This window comes from Medicago sativa, chromosome 8 (genome assembly GCF_051527215.1).
Source record: "Medicago sativa cultivar Bolivia chromosome 8, Bolivia_mono, whole genome shotgun sequence".
NCBI lineage: Eukaryota > Viridiplantae > Streptophyta > Magnoliopsida > Fabales > Fabaceae > Medicago > Medicago sativa.
Window position 1 is genome coordinate 50703637 of NC_140756.1, and position 26142 is coordinate 50729778.

Here is a 26142-nt window from a genome sequence, read left to right on the forward strand (position 1 = left end):
TACCCAAACTTCTTGTAACGCGGTCATACATTTGTTTGATCGTTCGGTGACTTATTCGGTCGAAAGGGTGGTCGTATAATGTTTACGTCTTCGGTGGCTTATTTAGTCGAACCCTTTTAGGGTGGCCGCATAATTTTTATCTCTTCGACAGCTTATTTAGTCGAACCCTTTTAGGGTGGCCGCATATTGTTGCACGGCGACTTATTTAGTCGAACCCTCTTCGTGGTCATCGCATAATGTCTTGGCGGCTTATTTAGTCGAACCCTTTTAGGGTGGCCGCATATTGTTGCCGGCGACTTATTTAGTCGAACCCTCTGCTGTGGTGGTCGCATAATGTATTGGCGGCTTATTTAGTCGAACACTTTTAGGGTGGCCGCATATTGTTACCGGCGACTTATTTAGTCGAACCCTCTACAGTGGTGGTCGCATAATGTCTTGCTTTTGTTTTTGTTGCGTCGTCATCTTTCTATTGATTGTGGTCCGTAAATAACAATAACAAGTAACATGTGCAGAGATAATCATATTTAAAAAGGAGAGGGCGCCTCGTTAAAAACCCCCGCCCTTGCAGGGGAAAAGAGTGCAACCATATCCTTATATTATTTAATAGTTCAAAGAGATAACAATAGTCATAGTAGTGGCCTTATGCCATCCTTATTCGAAACAAGCTTGTTTTACGGAAAAAGAACTTATAAATGAGATATTAACTATAATAATGGCGCAGATTAGCTATATTCCAGTGCGGGGAATAGCCTCTCCACTTAACTCTTCCAACTTGTAAGCTCCATGCGAGCACTTCTCTCGGACTCTGTAGGGTCCCTCCCAATTGGGAAATAGTTTGCCTATCCTTGTTGGGGCGACGACTTATTTCAGACCCGCATCGCCCTCCTTCATTTCTCTCGGGCGTCACTTTGGAGTTGTAGCGGCGAGCCTGCTCTTTGTTTGGCGGCGAACTCTCGGATGTGGGCTTGTTCCACTGACCTCGTCGATGACATCCATGCCGACCGCCGTACCTACTTCATTTGCTTTTGAAAGAAATAATTTCGTAAATTTGAGAAACAATTTCGTGAATTCATGTGTCGTGAGTGTGTAAGAAGCAAAATTTTGTTATCCCGCATGCAAAATCGTTAGATGAGCTAATAATGATACAATACCTTCTTCGAAAACATGTCTCGTCGCCATGTGGGGGTATCTATTTCCACATGGAGCATGGCATCTCGCGCCGTAAACCATTGTGAAGTGGCGTTTCCTTGGTTGTGGAATGTGGAGTAGTGTGATACGACCATAATACCCGTACTTGTGTGAACCATGACGGCATTTATTTAAATACAGAGATGTAGTCTTTTCATAATATGCTTTGAGAGAAATGAGTTTATCTTGATAAGATGAGAGTAAGTTGACAACTATACTTACCTCATGTAGCCGTTCCGCCGAAAGGCTCTTAGCCGCCTCTAGCTTTCTCTTGATCCCGTTGAGAATGACTTTGTTGGCGCATTCGGCTTGCCCATTGGCTTGTGGATGAATTACCGACGCTAACTTTGTTTGGATTCCCAGATGTTTGCAGAAATCTACCACGGTCGAGCTTGCGAACCGAGTTCCATTGTCCGATACTATGCATTTGGGGAGCCCAAAACGGCAAATAATCTTTTTCCAAGGTAGAACTTCTTGACCCTTTCGGCCGTTATCTTGGCGATCGCTTCCGCCTCGATCCATTTAGTCAAGTAGTCCACGCCCACGATGAGAAACTTCAGCTGCCCATTTATGAAAGTGGCCACATAGAGTAAACGAAGTTAATTCTTAAGCCGGGGCGTGCTTCTTGTCGGAGAATCTTTGGCACTTGTCGCATCTTTTCACGAAGTCCGAACTATCTTGAAGCATGGTGGGCCGGTAGTAGCCCGCACGGAGGAGTTTTACCTCCAACGCCCGCCCTCCAATGTGGCTGCCACATACGCCCTCATGTACTTCGAGCGGCACCAACCGGGTCCGGTCTTCTCCTAGGCAACGTAACAACGGGTTTGTCCGTCCTCGCTTGTAAAGTTTTCCCGATATGATGACAAATTTGGAAACTCTCTTTCGCACTTTACGTTCTTCTTCGCCGCTTTGGGCGTGAATGACCCGATTAAGTATCCGAGTAGTGGTTCCATCCATCCCTCCTTTCCTTCGGCGATGTGATGCATAAGTTCGGTATTGGTGTTGGGCATCGTGATTACTTCTTGGATGACGATTCGTTGTTGCCCGGTCGTTTGGTGCCGGCGAGTTTGGCTAGTAAGTCGGCCACGGAGTTTTGCTCTCGTGGCACGTAGACCGCTTCGAAGAAAACAAATCTTTTGGCGAGGTCTTGTACTTTCGCCAGATATTTGATGAGTTGGGGGTCTTTAGTCCGGTATTCGCCCGTAATCCGACTCGTCACTAGTTGAGAATCACTCTTTGCTCTCGGTTTTCCGCTCCCATTTCTTGTGCTAAAGTCATGCCGGCAATTAGTGCTTCATATTCCGCCCGATTGTTGCTCGCCTTGAACTCGAATCCGAGAGATTGTTCTATGAGGATATCATCCGGTCCCTCCAGGATGATGCCGGCCCCGCTGCCTTTTAAATTGGAGGAGCCATCACCGGATAAAAGCCACACAAAAGGGGGTGTTCTTGTGCCGGCGATGTGAGTTCTACGACGAAATCCGCTAAAACTTGAGACTTGATACTTCCGCTTGGTATGAACTCGAACATCGTGCTCCCACAATTCTATAGACCGGGCGACCATCCTTCCCGCTAGATCCGGCTTTCCAAGGACTTGCTTGATAGGATAATCCGACTTCACGACAATCTTATGACTTTGGAAGTATGGGCGGACCACTTCCGTGGCTAGGCGCTCTATCTTTTGGTACCGTAATTCCGCGCCTTTGAAAACTCTACCGACAAAATAAATTGGCTTTTCTCCTATTTCCGAATCTTCTACTCGTAACCGTGCTCATGGCGTTTTCGTAGATCGCCAAGTACAAGAATAGGATGGCGTGCGAGCTTGGTCGTTGAAGGATAGGCGGGCTAGACAAGAACTTTTTGATCCGTCGGAAGGCGTTTTCACATTCGGCGTCCATTCGAATTTCTCTTTCTTCTTGATGGATGCGAAAAGAGAAGGCTTTGTCGCCGGCGCAAGATAGGAAACGGGATAGCGCCGCTAGTCGCCCCGTTAGCCGCTTGGACCTTTTTGATGCCGGAGGGACTCCTCATGTCAATAACCGCCTAACATTTGTCGGGATTTGCTTCTATACCCTGTCTTGTTAAGAGGAATCCCAAAAACTTCCCGCCCGTACTCCGAAGGAACACTTAGCCGGGTTCAATCGAATTCTGTACTTTCTTATTTGACCCAAAATTTCTTCCAAGTCGTCGGCATGGTTGTGTCCTTCCTTTGTCTTTGCCACCAGGTCGTCGATGTATACTTCCAGATTTCTTCCTATTTGTTGGGAGAAAGCCATGTCCATAGACCTTTGAAAAGTGGCACCGGCGTTCTTGAGGCCAAAGGACATGACTTCGTAGTGGTAGTTCTTCGTATTGGTCATAAATGCGGTCTTGGGAGCATCCGGGGGTCCATTCTTATTTGATTGTAAGCGGAGTAGGCGTCCATGAAACTCGAGTCTTGTAACCCGAGGCGTTGTCAATTAGATGGTCGATATTCGAGAGTAGGTAAGGATCCTTTGGACACGCCATGTTTAAGTCGGCATAATCCACACACATTCTCCACTTGTCGTTTGCCTTCTTCACGAGAACGGATATTAGCTAACCATGTGGGTTACTTGATTTCACTAATGAAGCGGACGTCTACTAACTTCTTTACCTCTTCGTCTACAACCTTTCTTCTTTCCTCGCCCATCTTCCGCTTTCGCCGCACGACCGGTTTTACCCCGAGGCTTGATGGATAGGTGGTGGCAAGCAATATCCGGATCCATCCCCGGCATTTCGGATGGGTGACGGGCGAAGAGATCTAGATTCTTTCGGAGTAAATTAATGAGGGCGGTTTCTTCTTCCTAACTTAGAGACGTGCCAATCTTCGTCATTTGATGGGCTTCGGGACCGATGGAGATCTCTTTTAGATCCTCCGTGGGCTCTATTCGTTCTGTTGGAAATCTTCTCGGGGTCGAGGTCTATCATGTTGACTTCGTGTGTGACCTCGTTGATGGATTTCTTCTAAGTCTTCTGCAGCGCAAGCTATTGTGGTAGCATTCCCTAGAAAGCTTTTGATCGCCTCGATAGTACCTACCTTTCCGTTATCCAAAGGGTATTTCATGACCAAGAATTTTGTTGACAGAAACCGCCTAAGAGGTTGAAAGCGGGACGCCCTATGATGATGTTGTAAGAACTTGGCGAGTTTACTACGAGATACCGTACGCGAACAGTTTTAGCGTGAGATCCGTGACCAAATGTCGTCCTAAGAGTGATGTAACCCCACGATGTGGTCCCTGCTCGCCGGTGAATCCCGTCGGTGTTCCTCTAAAAGGTTGCGGTTGCTTTGGATCTAATCCCATTCGATCAAATGTGTCGTAGTAAAGGATATCGGCGGAGCTCCCCGGTCTATTAACACTCTCTTCACATCCCATTTGAAGATTTGTAGCGTGACGACCATGAAGATTTGTGGCACGACGTCTTTGTAGTCCCTAGCAAGAAGGATATATCGAGCTCGTGCTGCGGAACTTGCTTTTCATACTCTTGGCATAGCATGACTTGCCATACATACTTCTTGCGAGATGAGCTCGACTCTCCTCCTCCAGAGAATCCGCCGAAAATTGTGTTTAGTGCGTATCTCTTTTCTTCGGCGCCCCTCCTTCTTGCTTTCCGCCTTGTGTCCGTCTTCATCCCATCGGTCTTGGGTGTATACCCTAAGCTTGCCACTTTGTATTAACCTTTCAATTTCCCGGCGCAAATGTATGCACGAGTCGGTTGTCGTGACCCTTTATCCCGTGGTACTTGCACCATTTGTCTTTGTCGGCTCCCATGGTGCCGAATCGTGGTGGAGGCGGCTCGGGAATCAACTTGGTCTCATAGATTTCTTTCATGATGCGTTCTGGTCTTGTGTTCGGGGGTGTGAAGTTCTCCGGGCGTGATCTCGTAGGTATAAGGCACATAGTTTCGCCTTTACGCTCTCTCGGTAGGGGGCGCGGTCCCCGTTCGAAGGTGGTTGATAAGGTCGCCGCTCCGAATTATTGGATGCTCGCTCTTTGGCGTCCCTCGCCTTCTTTCTCGCATTGCTTTCTTCACCTTTGATGTAACAATCCGCCCCGGCGATTATTTCTTCCATGGAATCGGCAGGTTTCGGGCTAGTGACTCGTTGAATTGGCCCTCCCTAAGGCCATTCTCGGAAGGCGCCTACAAATACTTCCTGGTTAGGGTTAATTACCTTTATAGTCGTGTCGTTGAACCTTACCAGTAGTCTCGAAGGGATTCGTTGTGCCCCGCCAAACGTTGAAAAGGCCGGTGGCGGGAACTTTGCGGTGGAGACTTGCGAGAACCGTTGGATAAGCTTTCTTGTCATATCCGGATAACCGAGGATGCGAAGCGTGGGAGATTCATGTACCAACGTAGGGCGGCGTCGTAGAAGGTACCGGCCAATAACTTGCACTTCGAGGGAATGCGGAGCTCCAACGACAACCATGCGAGTATTGAAGGTTGTGACATGCTCCATGGGATCGCTCTTACCGTCGAAGACGGAAAGGTGAGGAGGCTTAAAGTTTTCGGGGATCGGTGCCCCCCAAATCTCGACGGACGAGAGGTTGGGGTTCCGGATCGTCCATCTCGCCATGGTTTGATTCATCTCTTTCTTCTTGTTGCTTCGCCGCATGGTTTCCATTGAAGCCCGCAGCGTCGTTGTGCTCCTTTAGCCGAGGGAGTTGAGTTCGCATGGACTCTAATTCTTCGGCCGTTGCCATGATGAGAGGTTTTTCTCTAAATCGTACGTGAGGTTCGATTTAGGTTGGTTGAAAAAGGGGTAGGGTTTCCAAATCGCAGGGAGTTTTACGATTCAGTAGGTCTAGTTCTAAGGTTCCCGAATCACGATTTGCGATTCGTAAACGTGGTTAAGGTTAGTTTTACCTTTTCCCACAGACGGCGCCAACCGTACTTGCAAAAAAGTACCGTAAGGGATTTTAGGATTATAGGGTTTAGATCGGTGATTCCATTCCCCGAGAGTGATCTCAAGAGTGGTATTTATAGCCTGCTATGGGCTTGGGTTTTGGTTGCTTGGAGGCCAAGTAACAGGGATATTCTCGTATTTTAGGCGGCTTCCAGAGACTTCTAGAAGGCCGGGATGGGCGGCGCCCTAAAGCTTGGCGCGCCGAGGTCCCGTGGGTCCTTCCCGAGGGCGCCCGGGCCTTCTTAGGGGCCTTAAGGCCCTTCTGGAGGTTTTGGAGCCTTTAGGAATATTATGATGGTTCAATAATTTTTTTTAAACTAGTTTATGCATCATAATAGATCCGGGATAACCCAACCGGTCTTGCCAACAATAAATTGAATATAATATGTAAACTTCTAGTTTACAATTATATGTGCTTCCATTGCACTAATATAAGTGTAGTATAAATAAGAGACAAAATAAATTTTTTCACTACACTTTTGGAAAAGTAAAAATAAATAGAATTTAGAAAATAATTTTGGATCGAATCTCCAAAAGATAATTGATATAATTTGAATTTAATATTATATTTGAAACAAACTCAAACGTAAAGATTTGTTTCAAATTAATTTGTATATTTTTAACTTAGATCTAAATAAAAACAAGTTGGTTTATTTTAAACCCAACAAAGCTTTCAAGAAATATTTTGTAAACGATCCACAATTAAAGGAAACAATCTCGGTCAAATAGAGATTTGTTTTAAAATTAAACCAAAAGATAAAATAATAATTAAATCAATGGGTAATTTTAAATGAATCATGAATCAATAAAACATTCTTTCAAAAAATATGAATCAATAAAACATGGAAATCTTCGTGAAAATAATACACACCAATTCACAAAAGAAAAATGAGTATTTTATGTTCTTCAGAACTACTCACAATCAAATCAATTATTTGTGCAATCCATCATCACTATTGAATTCTTCAGGAATTAAAGGAGAATAAAATTAGTTGGTTTTTAAGCTTTTCAAGAACTATATATCGCATCTAATTCTGTTATTTGTGTGATCCTTCATGGTATCACCGCCGAATTCTTCAGAATTCATGGAGAATAAATTAAAGCCGAGTTGTTTAAGTTCTTCAGAACTATACAACAAATTTAAACAATAAGATTAATTCTCTAAGTCATCCTTCAGAATGTAACTCTTTCGATGAATTCTTCCGTAATTCACAAAAAAAATTGAGTTATTCGGGAACTACACTTTTGAATTCTTCAGAATTCATATAGAATAATATTGAGTTCTTCAAGAACTACATAATAGATCTCTTTAATTTTATAATATGAGATCAATCCTTATGCAATACTTCAGAATGCATATGGAATAAATAAACACAATAATATAATACAATTCACATAATAGTGGTTTAATGTATCTATAAGAAACTGATTCCAATTGATGGAATTGTAATATTATAGTCTATAATCATCGATACAGAAATTAAAACTTATTTATTAAAAAGAATTACATACCTCGGTTGGTTAGAGTCTCGTGCCGATAACGTGTTATAAAACTAAAGAAATAGGAACAAGAATAAAGTAGAGAGAAGTAGAGAAGGTGAAAGAAAGTGAGGAGAGATGATTCTATTATTCTCTTGGTATATACAATTAGGTTACATATGATATCTATTTATAGAGAAATACAATGACTTGGGGAACAAGCACCAATGACTTGGGGAGCAAGCACAATATAGCCCAAGAAGCTAATAGTATGACCCAATAACACAATTGCTATATGTACATCCACTTATAATATTCATAACATCATGAACAATTTTTTAATTATAAATGACAACTTGAGTTAATTATAAAATTTTAGTCAATGTCCGCTTCTCCCATGTATTTCATATATTTATGAAATTTTAGACAATGGCCACTTATCCCGAGCATTTTAGTTGATGAGCCTTCAATGCAATTGTAGAATTAAAGTGATGTGATATTCTAAATAGTATAAACGTTTTTGCAAGAACAAATTTTTATAAATAACAACTTGTCCCGTGTATCAAAGTTAGTTTAATTAGTGACAACTTATCTCGTGCATTTGAGGTACTTTTGAAATTTTTGCCAATGTCCACTTCTCCCATGTATTTACATTATTTAAAAAAATTTAGATGGTGCCCACTTATCATGTGCATTTAGTTGATGAAGTTTCAATATCATTCTAAAATTGAAATGATGTGATATTCTAAATTGTATAAACGCTTTATCATGAATAATTTTGATAAATGACAACTTATCTTGTGTATCAAAGTTAGTTTAGTCGGTGACAACTTATCCCGTTTATTTGAGTTAACTCTAAAATTTATTAGTGAAAATTGTCAAGTTCAAGATATTTTTGCTTAATCAATGTCAACTTCTCATATGCATTTTGGTTATTTCTGAAATTTAAGTCATTGATTACTTATCCTATGTATTTTAATTGATGAATTTTCAATATCATCGTAGAATTGAAGTGAGGTTATATTCTAACGAGTATAAACGTTTTAGAAGGAACGATTTTTTATAAAAGAAAACTTGCCTCTTGTATCAAAGATAGTTTAGTAAGTGACAACTTATTCCGTGTATTTGAGTTACTTATGAAATTTTAGCCGTATCCGCTTCTCCCATGTATTTTATTTATTTATGATCTTTTTTTACCATCCTACTTTTTCCATGCATTTTAGGTGGTAACCGTTCAATATCATTGTAGAATTGAAGTGAGGTGGTATTCTAAATAGTATAAACGTTTTATCATAAACAATTATTTTTATAAATGACAACTTATCCCATGTATCAAAATTAGTTTATTCAAAGTGTCAACTTATCTTGTACATTTAAGTTAATTCGAAATTTTAGTCAATGCCTCGTTCTCTATTGCATTTTATATATATTTTCAAAATTTTACACAATGCTCTCTTATCCCGTGCATTTTAGTTGATGAGGGTTCAATATAGTTGTAGAATTAAAGTTATGTGATATTCTAAGTAGTATACACATTTTTGCAAGAACAACTTTTTTATGAATAACAATTGTCTCGTGTATCAAAGTTAGTTTAGTCATTGACAACTTATCTCGTGTATTTAAGTAACTTTTGAAATTTTTGTCAATGCCTCGCTTCTTCCATGCATTTCAGTTATTTAAATTTTTTAGACAATTCACAATTATCCCATGCATTTTAGATGATGAAGATTCAATGTCATTGTAAAATTGAAATGAGGTGATATTCTAAATAGTATAAACATTTTATTATGAACAATTTTGATAAGTGACATTTTCTCATGTGTATCAAAGTTAGTTTAGTCGTTGACAACTTATCGCATTTATTTGAGTTACTTATGAAAACTTATTAGTGAAAAATTGTCAAGTGCGTGATAGTTTAATTTAATCAATGTAAACTTCTCATATGCATTTTGGTTATTTCTGAAATTTTAGTCAATGGTCACTTATCTCATATATTTTAATTGATGAATGTTCAATATCATTGTAGAATTAAAGTGAGGTGATATTCTAAAGAGTATAAACGTTTTAGAAGGAACAATATTTTATAAATGAAAACTTGCCTCTTGTATCAAAGTTAGTTTAGTCGGTGACAACTTATCCCGTGTATTTGAGTTACTTCTGAAATTTTAGTCAATGTCCGCTTCTTCCGTGCATTTTATTTATTTACGATATTTTAGACAATTCCACTTTTCCCATGCATATTAGTTGGTGTCCGTTCAACATCATTGTAGAATTGAAGCGAGGTAATAGTCTAAATAGTATAAACATTCTATCGAAACAAATTTTTGTAAATGGCAACTTGGCCATGTATCAAATTTAGCTTAGTTAGTAGCAATTTATCTTGTACATTTATGTTAATTTTGAAATTTTAGTCAATGCCCACATCTCTCGTGCATTTTATATATTTACAAATTTTTAGACAATGGCCACTTAGACCATCCACAATGGTGGGTGTTTCACTTATTTAACATCATATTAAATAAGCACCCCCGTTGTGGAGTACAATACATAGTAGGCTATGGAGAAGGGTGGCTATGGAAGCACCATCTCTCTCTTCATTTTTCATGGGTCCCATTTATTAAATCTTAATAAAATAAATAAATTTTGTTGAAATGTAATGATAAAAATTATTTGTGGGACCTATTTAATAATTTCTTTTAAGGTGCCTTGGGTTGGGGAAAATTGGTGCTAATTAAGTATTACGGTAAAATGAGTGATGTGAATAGATGAATTCAATTTAAGCACCTAATTTAGGGTACTGTTGTGGATGGTCTTATCGTGTGCATTTTAGTTGATGAGGGTCCAATATAGTTGTAGAATTAAAGTTATGTGATATTCTAAATAGTATAAACGTTTTTGCAAGAACAATTTTTTTTTAAATAACAACTTGTCTCGTGTATCAAAGTTAGTTAATCGCTGTCAATTTATCTCGTGCATTTGAATTACTTTTAAATTTTGTGTCGGTGCACACTTCTTCCATGCATTTTAATTATTTAATTTTTTTTAGACAAAGTCCACTTATCCTATACATTTTAGTTGATGAAGATTCAACTTAAATATGTTTATACTATTTATAGATATATTTTTTAGATGGATTGATTTTTAGAGATTAATTATTTATAGATAGATAAAAGGCCACACATTTACATTTATTTAGTAAAAAAAAAACACACATCATTTATTTACATTATATTTTTTGACAAATTTATTTACATTATTTCGTTATAAATGTTTTTGATACTACATTCTCTCTCTCACCAACCAACACACGTTGGCTCGGTTGGTAAGGAACGGGTCACTTCCTTGCGAAGGTTGTGTGTTCGATTCCCTCGCCGATGTGAGGGCAGTGTTGGTGGGTGATCTCGGAAGTACCTCTATAAGTGTCCTTTGGGCCCGGAGGCGTGCCACGACCCCGGTGGTGACCGGAGCCGAACCCACCTAAATTTTATGTAACAAAAAAAAAACATTCTCTCTCTCGCCGTTAACGGATCCAAGGGGATTTATTTTTTCTTCTCTTATTATTAACACATAAACAATATTTATTTTATTTCTTTACTAATCTTTTTCTTTCTCTTCACCAAAGGGCTCTTTCCCTTCTAACAAACCCTAATCGTCCTTCGAACGCTCGGTTGGTATGGACAATGCATAAAAATATGCAAGGTCCGGGGTTCAAATCCCGACCACCAAAAAAAAAAAACCTAGCTGCCGCATAAAATCTCCGGTGATGCTCCGCCCACCACTTGCACAATCGGACTTTCCATCATCACCACTACACCCTCCTCTTCTCCCTCTATCTTTTTCATTAAATTTATTTCAAGAACGAAAGATTTTTAAAATCATAAATTTCGTCTTTTATTCTAGATATTGACCACCATAGACCATCTTTTGAATAAACAACAAAATACAAAAAAAAAAAATTCAAGATCATAATATCTTCACCGCTAACCACCGTGCCGGAAAACTCAACTTGCTACGGTTTTTATTTTCTTCGTATCTTGTGCGTTTATAATAGTGTCCAAAATGGCCTATAATAGTGTCTCTCTTTGGAATCATCAAGAAAAGTCGAGTTTTAGTATCTTGTTGACAAAAAAATTTACAACGACATAAAAAAATTATAGGCTAAAGTGCATTTTTTCCCCCTAACTTTCAAAATCTTGCAATTTTGGCCCCCTAAGTACTAAAACCACAATTTCCCCCCCCCCCCCCCCCCCCCCCCCCAAATTTTAGTCCCATTGCAACTTTAGTCCTTTTGGTCAATTTTGACCGGTCAAGGCCTACGTGGCATGCCACGTGTATAATTATTGAATTAATTTTTTTTTGAAGAATGAATTAATTTTTTTTAAAATCATATAATCCTTTTTTTAAATTAAAGAAATGAAAAATTAAATTAAAAATAAATTTCTCCCTCTCTCTTTCTTCGACCTTCAATCCCGGATCCCTCTCTCTCTAAAAACTCGGTCACCACCACCATCATCTCTCTCTCGCTCTCGTATGCCTTTCCTTTTTCCTCTCCCATCTTCGCTGCTTCGTCCTCGTCCTTAACCCTCGTCGGCCTTCTCTCTTCCTCCTCTTCAACTTTTGTTCGTAAACAACACGGCCTTATCCCCTACTTCACCTCTGCGGCAACCGCAAACATAAACCAAAATGAACTTCGAAAATTTCCGAGAAAGCATTATCGGATTTCCAAACCCATTGCAACAACTTAGTCCAAAATCTCACCAAAGAAACGCCATCAAACTCATGTCAACGGAGGCAATCGAGAAGCGCCTCGAAGGCGTTCCCGTTTACGCTCTCAATAACAACAACATAGATGATCCAAAATTCATCAAAAAAATTCAAACACAACTTCAATATTTTTGATTGATTTTATTTGCTCTGGATTTGAAAGAGGGAAAAGGAAAGGGAATTGTTGTTGTGTTTTGCGATGAATTGAAAAAGAGGAATTTTGTTATATGTGTTGTTACCGGATTTATGGAAGAGAGATTGTTGTTGAGGATGAGAGAGATTGACTGGGTTGTTGATGATGAAAAAGATGGATTGGGTTGCTATTGTTGATGATAATGATGATGAAGAATGGGTTTTGATGAAATGGATTAAGAAGAAAAGTTTGGAGGTGGTTTGAGAGAAGATTCATGCGTGTTCCTTCCTTTTTCTTTTTCTTTTTAATTTTAATTTTTTCTGATTTTTTATTTCTTTTTTAATTTATTTAATTCGGAAAATGATTATGTGAATTTTTTATTTTTTAAAAATTCAATAATTATACACATGACGTGCCACGTAAGCATTGACCGGTCAAAATTGACCAAAAGGACTAAAGTTGCAATGTGGCTAAAACTTAAGGGGGAAAATTGTGGTTTTAGTAATTAGGGGGCCAAAATTGCAAAGATTTTGAAAGTTAAGGGGGAAGTGCACTTTAGCCAAAAATATATGTAAAAAGTTATTTAAAAAGAAACATTATTCCATCATAAATCAGTAGTCCAACTCACGCACAAATAAATCAGTTATCCACTATTATTTATTCTATTTTTGGAGTGGGTAATCCACTAGTGTTATCCGTTTGTAATCCATACTATTTTCATTTTTCACAAATGACAAGCTTACCCCCAAAAGGCTTGTGAACCCACTTTATAATCTCTCAATATAAACAACAACAACTCGTTTTCTTTTCTTTCGTTCACTTATGCTTCTCACCTTTAACATAATCTCAGTAAAACTCCAAAGAATTGTTGTTTCATGGCAATCCATTCTCCAAAATCTTTCTACTTTTTTGTTGTGCTAATTCTAGTATCTTCATGTAAGTCTCTTAAACCATAAATGATATATTTCATCAACTTTTTAACTTCAATTTTTTCCTAATTAATTTGCTGGTTTACAGTGGAATTCATAGCAGAAGGTCGACCATGTTCCCTATTTGTGCAATCTAGATGTCCTGATCATCAGAATTGTCTTTCAAATTGTAAATCCAAATTCAAAAATGTCTCTGGGTCATCATGCTCTTACTTCAACCAATGCACATGTTTTTTTGACGACAAAGATCAGCCACAACAGATTTGCATAAATGGATTTGGAACCTGCTCTGCTGAGTGCAATCTAGAATGTTGCAACTCAAAGTGTAAGAACAAATACGGTGGACCTCGTACTGGTGGAATATGTAACTCAAATGTACCTGGTCCGATTAAGTGTCTTTGTGTGTATTAATGAAATAAACCTTTATAATTAAACATAATATTAATAAAAGTGTTTATTCCTTTAGCCATTTTATGTTGAGCAAGTCATAGTAAAATTCCAATGTAGCCATTTCATGACACTAGGATATTTCGGATTCAAACATTTCTTCAATTGAGACACATTATGAACGACAATCTTCGCAGGTAGTTCCAATTATGTTAATTACCTTGAAAGGACCAAAGTACTTAGGAAGAAGCTTGTAAAATCACCGACATGAAAAATTCTCTCGCTTATTTGTTTGTTGAATTACTCAACCAACAATAAGGTTTTGAGCCCCAAGTAAGTGACGGATAGGGTAATTGAATAAGAAAAGGATATCCATAAACTAAACACCATTATTATGTCATTATTACTGTGGAGAAAAAATATTCTACGTTTAAGAGACTGTTTAGTGTGATTTTTTTCCTAAAATGGATTTAAAAAACTGATCATCTTTTTTTCTCTCACATTAATTAAAAAATTATAGTAAAGGATGAAAGAATTTTAAAAGATTTAATGAATGAGATATATAAAATCCAAACGTTTATGATTTCTTACCAGTAGTTGAGTTGAGGTAGGAATTTAAAGATAAGTATTGTAAAGAGGTTTCAATTCCGCTTTTAAAGTTTTCATAAGTTACTTAAAATATAAATTTGATTTATTGATTGATTGATTTATTTATTTATTTCTATATAAAATCCTTCAGCTTCTTCTTTTCTCATCAACAAGCAAAGTATTCTAATTCCTAACAGTTTCGTTTTTCTATCTGCATTGTATTCTCGACTCACCCTGTCCACACCAAACTCAGATATTGAAATCCATGGCTTTGATATATCACAAGGTTAGTAACCATGTACCTAATGATCTTGTCTTCTCTATTTTGTCAAAACTTCCTTTAAAGTCCATGAAACGATTTAAGTGTGTACACAAATCATGGGCTCTTTCAATTGAAACCCCTGATTTCATGAGTGAGTTCCGCAAAAATATCATATCTAAATATAATTCTTCATATGATGATGAATGTCTCCTCTTAAAGCAGACAATTCCAGGTAATGATGATTATCAATGCGCAATTTATATGCTTTCCGGCGAGAGGTTTGAGAAAAAAGTGAAATTAGAATTGCCTCTTCCATTTCAATATGATGACACATGTATCGATATTTCTGGCTCTTGTATTAATGGAATTATTTGTCTCTTCCAAGGAGTTGATCATAAAACATTTGTATTGTGGAACCCAACTACGGGGGAATTCAAGGTCATTCCTCCCGGTAATGTTGATTCTTTATCTTATATCAAAGGTTTGACTACAATTCATGGGTTCGGTTATGATAGCGTTAAAGATGACTACAAGGTCATTCAACATGTAAAGCTTTTTCCATTCAACTACCTTGATGGTCATCGAGTAGTCGTGCCAATGATCTATAAACACTTGTGGGAAATTTATAGCCTGAAAAGTAAGTCATGGAGAAAACTCGATGTTGATATGCCTTATCGTGATCTTAACATTGATGATGTGTACATGAATGGCATGTGTCATTGGTGGGGAATAAAAATTAATGAAGAGTATTTGGTATCATTTGATTTGAGCAATGAAGTATTCCTTACAACTCATGTACCTCTTCATATGTATGGTTTTTTTAAATGTGTTGAGAGACGCCTGGCAGTGTTAAATATGTCCATTTCTCTACTAACATATTATGAGAGCAGTGCATGTTTTGAAATATTCATTTTAGGTGAACTTGGTTTCATGGAATCGTGGACTAAATTGTTTGTTGTTAGACCCTTTCATGGTGTTGAGCATCCCATCGGAGTAGGCAAGAAAGGCCATATATTTTTCCAAAAAGAAAATGATGAATTGGCATATTTTGATGTAAGTACTGGAATTCTTGAAGATATTGGTATTCAAGGAGAGTTATTTAATTGTCAGATAGTAATGTATGAGGAAAATATTACTCGGATGCCCTAACCCTAGTGAGCCCTACTCATCCAAACTTGTATGTTATAAAAAAATATATTATATTATTCGGGTTGGAAGAATAAAGTGTTAAACTTTTTTGTAGCATATAAGTGTTTAACCTTGATCTTTCAAAAAAAAAATGTATAAGTGTTTCACCAAGATGTTATGAGTATTTTCAAGTTTTTTTGACAGAGTGTTTTCAAGTTGTTATTCACATTGTTCGGTGCACTTAAACTTACATGGTGGCTCTTCGATCCTTCTTACTCACCATTCTTCATCTTATCCATGTTTTCAATTCGAATATCTCGTAGAAGCATATTTATAAGAAGGCTAACTCATGTATTGACTTCCTTGTCAATTTAAGTCGCCATAAATCTCTTAAGCTTTAGTTTGATCTAATGAAGTGTAGTATTCTAGATTAATTCCTTAGACTTTTGCAATTTCCTTCTCTCATTAAAAAGATATTTATGAGTATAATCATCATAGGGATTATCAAGTTGATTTTCTCTTTTCACGCCAACATAGTTTGATAGTAGTATTATGTAGTCAATAGAATTTATGGACCCTTTCATGATTGACCATGCCATATTCTCTCTTTTTTTTTCTTTCTTCATAATACCATGTTATATCTCTCGTATGATTTTTTATTTTATTTTCAGGCTTTACATTCTTTACATTTTATTTCAACTGTCATAATACCTTTTTGTCTTGTAAAATGGCCTAGAATTTTATTGACATATAGATTATTTTAATTTTCGTTTGAAATGAAATTAATTTTTCTTGATATATTTGACACTATTTTTCTTTTTGTGCTTTATTAATTTTTTTTTTTACAATCTTTGTGCTTTATTAATTAATAGTTGTTTCAAGTTAACTTTATTCTATGCAAGCTATTAGACAGCTTAGTCAATTTTAATGGAATTAATGTAGAGTAACCTTGTAAATAACACTAATGCAAAATAGCCAAAACTCACTAAAAAATTGTTAAAAGAAAATAATTTCCATTCAAAAGGTTATCAAACCCACCAAAAGGCCTGTACACACTAGAATTAAGTTCGAGTGAGTGATATGCACAAAAAGAGTTTACTCCCTATGATTCCCACAAATTAAGCAAAGCTAGCTATACTAACTCAAAGAAGACATAACAACTCCCTCTGTATACTTGAATGTCTCGGCTGCACCAAACTTGCGACGTTCTTCACTACTTTCGTCTAATTCGTCATCACTACTATCATCATCTTCATGATCAATAGAAGGTGAAGAAGGATTGTCGTCATGCATACTTTTAGAACGACATAATGGGGTGGCAAGCATGCTCACTTGACCATGGTGAGATATTTCAACAACAACTGTGGCATCATCCTTAGGGAGGGGTTGTTTCCATGGTTCACCGTCGACTCTCATGAATGTACAGTCAGCTGCACCCTTGTGAAACTCGAACCGGATTTTGCTGGCCTGTATGATTGTATTATTGAAATGTAAGTCAAAAGAAGTGGAAGAAAGAAAAACTAATGCAACGTATGGTTTTTAAAATTGGTCAATTAAGTGGTTCTACATTGCACATTATCTAAAGAAAAATTCAAATATGCTTCGCCTACCCTACTGGGACGGTCAAGATTGTGCTTTATTCTTCTCAAATGTCAATTTAAAAAGTCACAAGGTTTTATTGTTTCATCATTATCTATTCAATGCCCAATGGTCAATATATAACTATATATAGTACAAAGAAGAATAAATCTTGACCACAGAATCTCTATGATAAGAGAAGCATACATGAATGATAGAGATTAAAAGTTTTTAGTCACACGTCTATTTAAGATTGTCAAATGAGATTGTCAAATGACTATATTGTTTTGTTTCAATCTAGATCATTCATCTCCTCTCACTATCAAATGGATGGTTAAAATTAAATTTTAGCAAAAAGGCTTTGACCATCCATGTATGATTGTACAGTCAAGAATTCCAAATTAACACATCCCATATCTAACCTCATACTTGGTGTGCCTCATATTCATATGGATAAACAAAGATAAGGAGGGAGAGAAGATTAAACAAACAAATAAATAAATACTGCATATGTATTACAAGGATCAAGAATCTGATATGTCTTACCTGTGCTAAACGAGTCCCGTGCCCATTTGGTGCAAACAAAACAAGACCATGCCAAGCATCTCTAAAACCAACCACTTCAAATAGCCCATCATCAACAAATGGAAGAGTCAGGTCTCTCTGCAAAACCAGAATTTTATTAGCATTCGATCAAAATTCCAGACGAAAACCTGCTTATGTTCTTAACAAATATGTGTCGAAAATGATACACGGAAAACTATCAGAGATATGAGATTCAACACTTACATAGATTGACTTCTTTCTGTTTGGTTTTCCCCAAGGATTGAGTCCACCAGAAAAGCTGGGCAAGTTTAGGCAAACTATTGATCGTATGCTGTATATGAAATGTCAAAAGTTTAAGTTATGCAATAAAATTATCTTTAAAAAAAAAAAAAAAAAAAAAACCAGATATGCATCTAAATCATTTGCTGTATTTTTTTTTTCTAGATACACTATAAATCATCACACTCTACAATCAACAAAATACTCATAAAGAATTGTAAATTTCCGTAATCCAATCAAGGTTTAGTAAACCTAGCTAGAAAAATATCACGTAAGGCAAAGGAGGAGAAGCCCTGATGCACTACGAAAAAAATAAACTGACTCAATTAATCGCAATGATTTTGCATTGTGCGACATATGAGTTCAGTGTGATTTGTATCACCAATATAAACAACATAGTGTCTTCTATTCATGTGTAATTAATCCTTGATATATAAAAGTTATGGTGAACATTAAATTATAGTTTTAAATGTCCATACTTGTTATGTAAAAAAAGAAACTAAGGGAATTCCATTGAAGGCGCCTTGTTTAACTATTTTATTTCTGTGTATAGTTGGTTTTATACGTTCGTTCTATTCTCATCTGTGAAATATATTTTGTTTCATCAGGCATATGGTTAAATCATTTTATTTGGTCCTAATTTTAAATTATTACATCAAACACTATACATCATTTTTATGATATATTTCAACTTTGTTTTTCAAATCCTGAATCTTACTATCCTGCACAATTTATGATTCAAAAGTTGGTTTGATGATTTCCGATTTGAACGGCAATATCAATAAATTCCAAGATATTCTATGATTGCATGTTTTGAATAGTATCTCACCTGCGAGGTATGTGAAGGTCTTCCCATTGACCATGCCTTTTCATTATCTTTACCTTTGTCAGCTGAGCAATATTCCTGTGTCAAAATTTAAACATTTTGAATTATACTACTTAATAGAAGGTAAGTTGTAAACTTAACACCACATAGTTCAGTAAATACTACGACTAAAATCAGAAATATTCCAACAGAAATTGGCATTTTTTTTAAGTTTGAACTGACTCAAGATATTATAAGCAGTGTATCGCCATTAAACCATTACTGAAACCATCATCATTTGCAGGTAATCCTATCTCAATTTAGTTCCAAAGAGTCATTACTAAATAAATCTTAGAAGGGAATGTTCATTACTTTTCACTGTTTTTGCTTGATGATTAAAAAAAATTATGGACTACTTACTATATTTTTAGAGTTTAGAGACCAAATAGGAGAAAAAGTGATTTTTTAAAGACCAAATTGTGATGGCTTATTCAATCTTTTCTTAATTAAGTTTCACATTGTATCTTTCATAACAATGGCAAGTGACTGTGTAAATGGCGGATATGAGCAAAAACCAAATTTATTGATATGTCTCATCATTTCCGATGGAATCCCAACTTCGTAAAATAAATTGACCAAATCAACCAAAAAATAACTAACCTGGAAGATGATTGAAATAAAGAGCTCATGAACCAGCCTTGTGTACATCCAAGCTTCAGATAAGCACTCTGGTTACCAAAAGAATGTAATGATGAGAAGACTCATTATTGACAATTGTGTGATAAAAGAAAATTTCTCACACCTAACTAACTGCCAAATATAGCCCGTATAGAACCCAAATTTGATGATATATGAAATATGGATAGCTATGAAGAAAGAACTGGAAGTAAAGACATAATGAGAAGTATTTTTATTTCCAATTTTCAATAAATGTTTATTTAGTTATGTGAGATGAGTTTGGTACCTGATTATATAACTGGTTTTTAAACTTTTCAGGATGTAACTTCCTCTCAGAATGAAATGCATATGATACTTGCGCATCCATTCCTACATCAAAAACATACACATTTTATGTCACACTCTTGCCGGTCACTTTAATATAACAGCTTTAAAAGTTTTTATTGATTCTGCAACTCAGAAGAAAGAGCTCTTTCCAAAGTGCGCCTTCAAATTTAAGACAAGTTTCTTACCCATGCTAAAATAGTTCCAAAATCCCCCGCGGTAAGTGTGGTAGCCGTCCTGTGAATAGACAAGAATTCACTGATCAACATACATGGAGTGCCTCACTCTTTCAAAAGTAAATGAAATAATCAAGAACTAACATACATGTGATCATGCACGGACATCAAAAAATGAAATGAAAAATAAATACAAAACTCACCAAGTTTAGTTTATCTGTTGAAGAGACTCGATTAAATGCATGCATAGCATGGGGTAGCTCGAGGGGCGCAATTGGGTCACATGAACCTTCTTTTGGAGCTTTCATTCGCATTATAATATGCCAGCTGAATAACATTTTAACTTTAATTAATTAATCATTTAAAAATGAAATCTCAGCAGAGTCAAGGAAATTCATCAGTTGCAAAATAATGAACAGAAGATGGCGACAACTTTTATTTTATTCAATCTTTTTACAAGAATTCTTATAGAGGAAAAAACAGAAAAGGCAATCGATGTCCTGTATTAACATTGGCAAGTCTTACAATACCAAAAGTAAATGTTTGATCAGATTAAAAAAATATCATAGAACTAGGCCACTAACAAATTAGACGTTGGATGGTCCATTTGTTAGAAGACCGTGGACCCCTAACAAATCGACCGCAGTGCAAATTTTATATTATGACGCATGATTCTTGTTTACATTTTGGTGCATCCATCTGAGAAGTTTCACAATTTCAAAATTAAGAAAAATGATGGAAATACCTGTCTATTTTCATTTCCTTTGCAGCTTTTACATGATTCAGAAATGATGCCACTGATTGGATGTCTGTGGTAGGATTTTTCTTTCCCTGTGAATGAAATAAATCTTATTGAGCACAAAAACACTCATGCACAGCTTCCAACAAAGGGTAAAACCTTAAATGTGATCATGGCTAAAAATATATGAGCTTCTTAGTCAAATTTGTTTAGTTCAAGATTCATAAATTAGCCTTGTAATTCATAATTCAAATTAAAATTTGGTAACTATTGTTTGTATTAAAATCGTCATAAAAATGCAAACAAAATGATGGTTGATCCAAATGATCATAACAAGACAAAATATTCGACAAAATGAAAATTGATCAAAGTGATTATGAAATTCTCATAGCTCAGGTTCAGCAAAAGAGTTAGATAATGTACCCATCCAAATGCAAAGGGGAGATTATTTCCTGTCCCGAGTGGCACTGTTGCAATTGGCGGCGGATGAGGTAATTTAAGATCAGATACCACTCCAAGAAGCCAGCTAGCAGTACCATCTCCACCTGCAACCTAGATTTCAAGCAACATATTAGATGATAAATAAAGCATTTGCATATATGGTGCAGAGACAAAAATCACATCAAAAGTGGAAAACACAAAGGATCAACTTACAATTATTCTCAACCTATTCTGAATTTCAGCAGCGTAATGATCTCCATTGTGTTTTAGCTTTTCCAAATTAGCATAAAGTTGATGCAGCACCTTATCTGGAGCATGTACCCCCAAATCATAGACCTGGTAAAATAAAATAAAAAAATCATTAACAATTCTTAATATTAAAAAAATATCGCAATCAAATGAGACTAATGTAGCCTCAATGTCAATCTCATTATGTGTTGGCAGTTCAACATTGGATGAGATAGTGCCTGTGATTTTAAATTGTGGTTGTTGTTATGCTGCAAACTTGAATAAAGTGGTAAAATGTGGGAAACAGAGGTTGAAATTTTGGTTGTGACGCCGTTGCAGAGATCTCAAAACCTTTTATATTACGGTTGTATACCGCAATTCAAACCATGACATAGCCTAAAAATGTAATTATAGGCGGGAGACATCCCTGACCTTACAAACCAGTTTTGTAGCATTAAGTCCATTGTTATCGATGGCGGATGGCAAAAAGCCAAAATTCCGCCATTTCAAGCCATGGCACCACTATCCTTCACAAATCAGTCATGGCGATTTTAAAAAATCCACTATCAGAGTCCGTCATGGCCGATATTTAACAACATTGATTAGATCTAACCCAAATTCTGACATTACAGTCACAAAAAAACATCTAAAACCCTTGCGTCACAACCAAAATCCCCGATTTTCAAAACCGCGATTGCAAAAAAAATAAAAACTTTTACCTGATTTTGGTTAAGAAGTGAACTATAGGTAACAAGAAGTTCTCCACCAAGCTGACCACCACTTTTGGAGTTAATGAAAACAACGACAGGACATGCAGGTAAATGAGTAACACCTTTATTCGCAGTTCCCGGCAATAGTATATAATCCGGTATCGTAAATTCCTTCAATGTTCTTATGCTATTTCCATCACCCATTGTTATTATCTTCAAACTGCACAATTTTAATTTTAATTATTTCATCATCATAAAAACCCTTCATATTCACAAATTCAAACAAAACAAAAAAATAACAAGATTCTTAAAATAAACAACGCGGTAATGGTAATGGTAATGGTTTTTCCACCAAAACGAAAATTTGTTACGCGTGTTGTGCTTCATTGGAGTTTGTTGAACAACGAAAAGAAACAGAATAACCAGCATGAAACAGTTACGTAATAACTAACCAAAATTTGGAGATTCTCGTCGTTGTTAACAGAATCAGATTCTTCATTAAAAAATACATTAATTCGGTACTTTTGAATGAACCAAACAGGACTTAATTTCAAAAGTTGAAACAAGAATCATTCACAAAGATTATCAAAAACTGGAATTAAGAAGAAAAACTAAAAGCAAAAAGAAGAAGAAGAAGATACCTTGCGGAAAAGGTAATATTCAAGAATGTTATAAAAGTGATTATGTGAATAGTGTTTTATCTTTGAAGCAAAGGTTGATTCTTTGAGAATGAAAAGAGAGAAGAAGAAGAGAATCGCTTTTTGTTTTTTGTGTTTTTAGGTTGTTGAGGTGGTTGAGTTTATGAATTGGAAAAAGCGATTCTCTTGTTATATAAGTTGAAAAAGAGTGTGGGGCCAGACAAAAAAGTATAGGATTGATCATGGAAAGGACGAAGAAAAAGAACGTTACTGTGGATTCAGATATGACAGCGACCTACACCGTGTATATATCTTTTTCAAATTCGCTTTTTTTTTTTTACAAACAAAATTTGATAAATTTACAAACAAAATCATGTCATCGAATAACATAAAACGGCAAAGAATATTATAGGGTTAAATATGTTTTTAATCCCTATAAATATGTCAGTTTTTCGTTTTAGTCCCTCTAAAATTTTCCTTCAACTTTTGGTCCCTATAAAATTTTCAATCACTACTTTTGGTCCCTATTTTCAACTTAATTTATGTATTTTTTAAAGAAATTGTGCAGAAATGTGTAAAATATTCTAAAACAATTTTCTGAAAAAAATTAGAATTTTTTAACAAAACACAAATTAAATATGAATTTTTAACCGTAAAAAATATAAAAATTCATATTAAATTCATGTTTTGTTAAAAAATTCTAAATTTTTTTGGAGTGATTCTTATAATATTTTGAATTTTTCTGAAAATTTTTATTAAAAAATATGAATTCTACATATGAGTTTACTTTAAAAGAGGGACCAAAAGTGAAGATTGAAAATTTTATAGGGACTAAAAATTGAAGGAAAATTTTAGAGGGACTAAAACGAAAAGTTGACATATTTATAGGGACCAAAAACATATTTAACCCAATATTATATATATACCTACAAATATAAATATATTCAAGTCTTTAAGATCATGTATCTGGATATGCAACATTGATGTCAAAGTTATTAATTGAGCCTAAATCAAAATTAATCCTTAAACCTAAATCAAATAAATATCGTACTAAGACAAGAAATAAAAGACAAGCGACATAAAGACGAGATATCAAAACAAAGTCATGCAAAGACGGCGAAATCACAAAAACAAACGAAATAAAATCGAAAATACGTGAAAACAAATCAAGTTCACCTGTTCGATCATGTACCGCACCGTAAGTAATCGTTCGAGAAATAACACCCTCAAGGGACGAACACAGTCACCGTGTAAGCTCTCTATTTATAGAGAAAATTCACAAATAATAGGTGAGAAACTTTGAGAATAAGTGAAACATTACTTTGACTTTAAGTAATTCCCATATTAGATGTAGTACAAAAATATTACCAAAATATATTATATTATGTACCAAACTATATTTCAAATTAAACACTAAAATATATTTGATTGCATTCCAAAATATTTCAGATTGTGTTCCAAAATATTCTAGATTGTGTTCAAAAATATTTTAGCAAACCTTGGGGACTAAGAAATCACTTTCTAATAATGATTAAATTAATTATTTAATTTATCATTTCCAAATAATAAAATATATGAATATATATTTTTTATTTTGTGCTTACTTTGTTCACTTAATTATGCACCCCCTTAGAGGTACACCCATTATATAAACACCACTAATGTGTGAGATCCATCCGACGTGGGACTTCCACTTTTTTCGGTTCACACTACACCGTTCTACCCATTATGAGAATTTGTGTTTAGTCAATTACTCAATTTCCACACATGTTTAAACAAAAATTAGCATAAATAATAAAATATTTATAATTTATAGGACTAAAAAATATATTTTATTTTTAAATTTAATATGTTGGTTATAAAATATTTTATTTTTTGTTTATAGTTGACCCCTCGCGTAAATTATTTGCTACCTTCGCCGTTGTTGTTAGTGCATTTGAATTATGAACACACTGGCCTCTTTTATATATTTGAGTATGATAACTCTCCTTAGTTTGTTTTCCATGTGACTACTTCACAATTCATTGTGTGGGTAGATGAGAAACTCATAGTAGAAGATGATATCTATGATGTAGTCAAGAGTGATCAACCAGGTATGATGCCATTAGTTAGATATAATGCAATTTTGAAAATTGTAGTTAAATAAATATAATTTAATTAAAAGAACTGTTAATTAGAAATCAATATAGAACAATGTAACATGCATCATGAACACGTAAAGACCATCAAATTCAACCAACTATGGCGCATCCATTGTATAACAGAATTGTCTTTAATTTTTTCAAAAAGAATGAATAAGATAAGATGGCATATATAAATGGATTTTGTCATGCTTTTGGGCATGTGGCAGCCTCAATATTGGCTGCTATGTATATATATTTGCCTGGCTCTATAAATGTAACACAGACCAATTGTGATCCGTGGACCGTTTCTTGCGAGGCAAATGGAAGAATTGAACAATATAAAGAAAGAAACAACGTCACGTGACTGCGCACTTTACAATTTTAATTTAAAATTATTGAGTGCACGTCTAAAAACTTTTACTTTTGTAAAAATACTGGATTTTTGTATAAGGAAGGAAAAGTATATAGTGTTTATTTGCTGTATACTTATCTTAAAACTTGTTCATGTTTCTAGTTTTTGAATAAAAAAAGGGATTTTATTTTCTCTTGGATGGTTCAAGGTGAAACTTGTCAACCTTGTTTTTAACTATCATATATAATAGCCGATAAAGGAGTTTTAATCGATTGGTTTTACTCCTGCATATGGTAAGTATGTCGGTTTTATCAAACAAATAAAATATTGTGTCACGTTTAGTTAATTCAAGTTTGTATTGACATATTTTCTGAACAAATTGTTTATAAAGTGTTTGAGTAGTTTGAATAAAAGTAAACCCAATACATATAGATAGAGTTGTGCGGGATTGAATTTCAATAATTATTCCTCTGTGATTCCTCTTAATGGAATGTATACTTTTTATTCCTCGTATATAACAATGCGAGATAACATAAAAACAACTCGACTTCCGATGTATGACGACAAAATAGTTGATTGTTTTTATAGCATATGACCGAAATGTTATACATGAATATAACCTACCTGTGATCTTTCGGGCGATATCACATGTACATAATTTAAAACATGTCTCTTAGATAATCAGCCTTACTAAAGTCCGACTAAATCAAAAGACACTACACCATTTTTGATTTTAGGCAATGA

General features: G+C 35.5%; 2 protein-coding genes and 1 long non-coding RNA gene across 4 annotated transcripts; 2 read left to right on the forward strand and 1 right to left on the reverse strand.

The window, feature by feature from the left end:
* The first annotated feature begins 13174 nt into the window (after positions 1 to 13174).
* Positions 13175 to 13885, forward strand: LOC146899362 (uncharacterized). The gene is made up of 2 exons (XR_015021250.1): positions 13175 to 13423; positions 13505 to 13885. It is a non-coding gene; the product is annotated as an uncharacterized LOC146899362 (long non-coding RNA).
* Positions 13886 to 14656: 771 nt separating this feature from the next.
* LOC146899363 (F-box/kelch-repeat protein At3g06240-like) lies at positions 14657 to 16003 on the forward strand. The gene has a single exon (XM_085731752.1). It carries the CDS (start codon positions 14657 to 14659, stop codon positions 15800 to 15802), a length of 1146 nt encoding a protein of 381 aa, XP_085587878.1. The 3' UTR covers positions 15803 to 16003.
* Positions 16004 to 16774: 771 nt separating this feature from the next.
* Positions 16775 to 23088, reverse strand: LOC146899364 (diacylglycerol kinase 1-like). 2 transcript variants are annotated; one of them, XM_085731750.1, is made up of 13 exons: positions 22927 to 23088; positions 22295 to 22505; positions 21561 to 21683; positions 21330 to 21458; positions 20913 to 20998; positions 20371 to 20494; positions 20180 to 20228; positions 19954 to 20036; positions 19650 to 19717; positions 19014 to 19088; positions 18149 to 18236; positions 17906 to 18022; positions 16775 to 17248 (listed from the first exon to the last, which is right to left on the reverse strand). In XM_085731750.1, exons 2-13 carry the CDS (start codon positions 22487 to 22489, stop codon positions 16919 to 16921), a joined length of 1467 nt encoding a protein of 488 aa, XP_085587876.1. In that variant the 5' UTR covers positions 22490 to 22505; positions 22927 to 23088; the 3' UTR covers positions 16775 to 16918. The 2 variants fall into 2 exon arrangements, with proteins under 2 accessions (XP_085587876.1, XP_085587877.1); XM_085731751.1 differs by lacking the exon at positions 22927 to 23088 and adding an exon at positions 22738 to 22885.
* Between the last annotated feature and the right edge of the window lie 3054 nt (positions 23089 to 26142).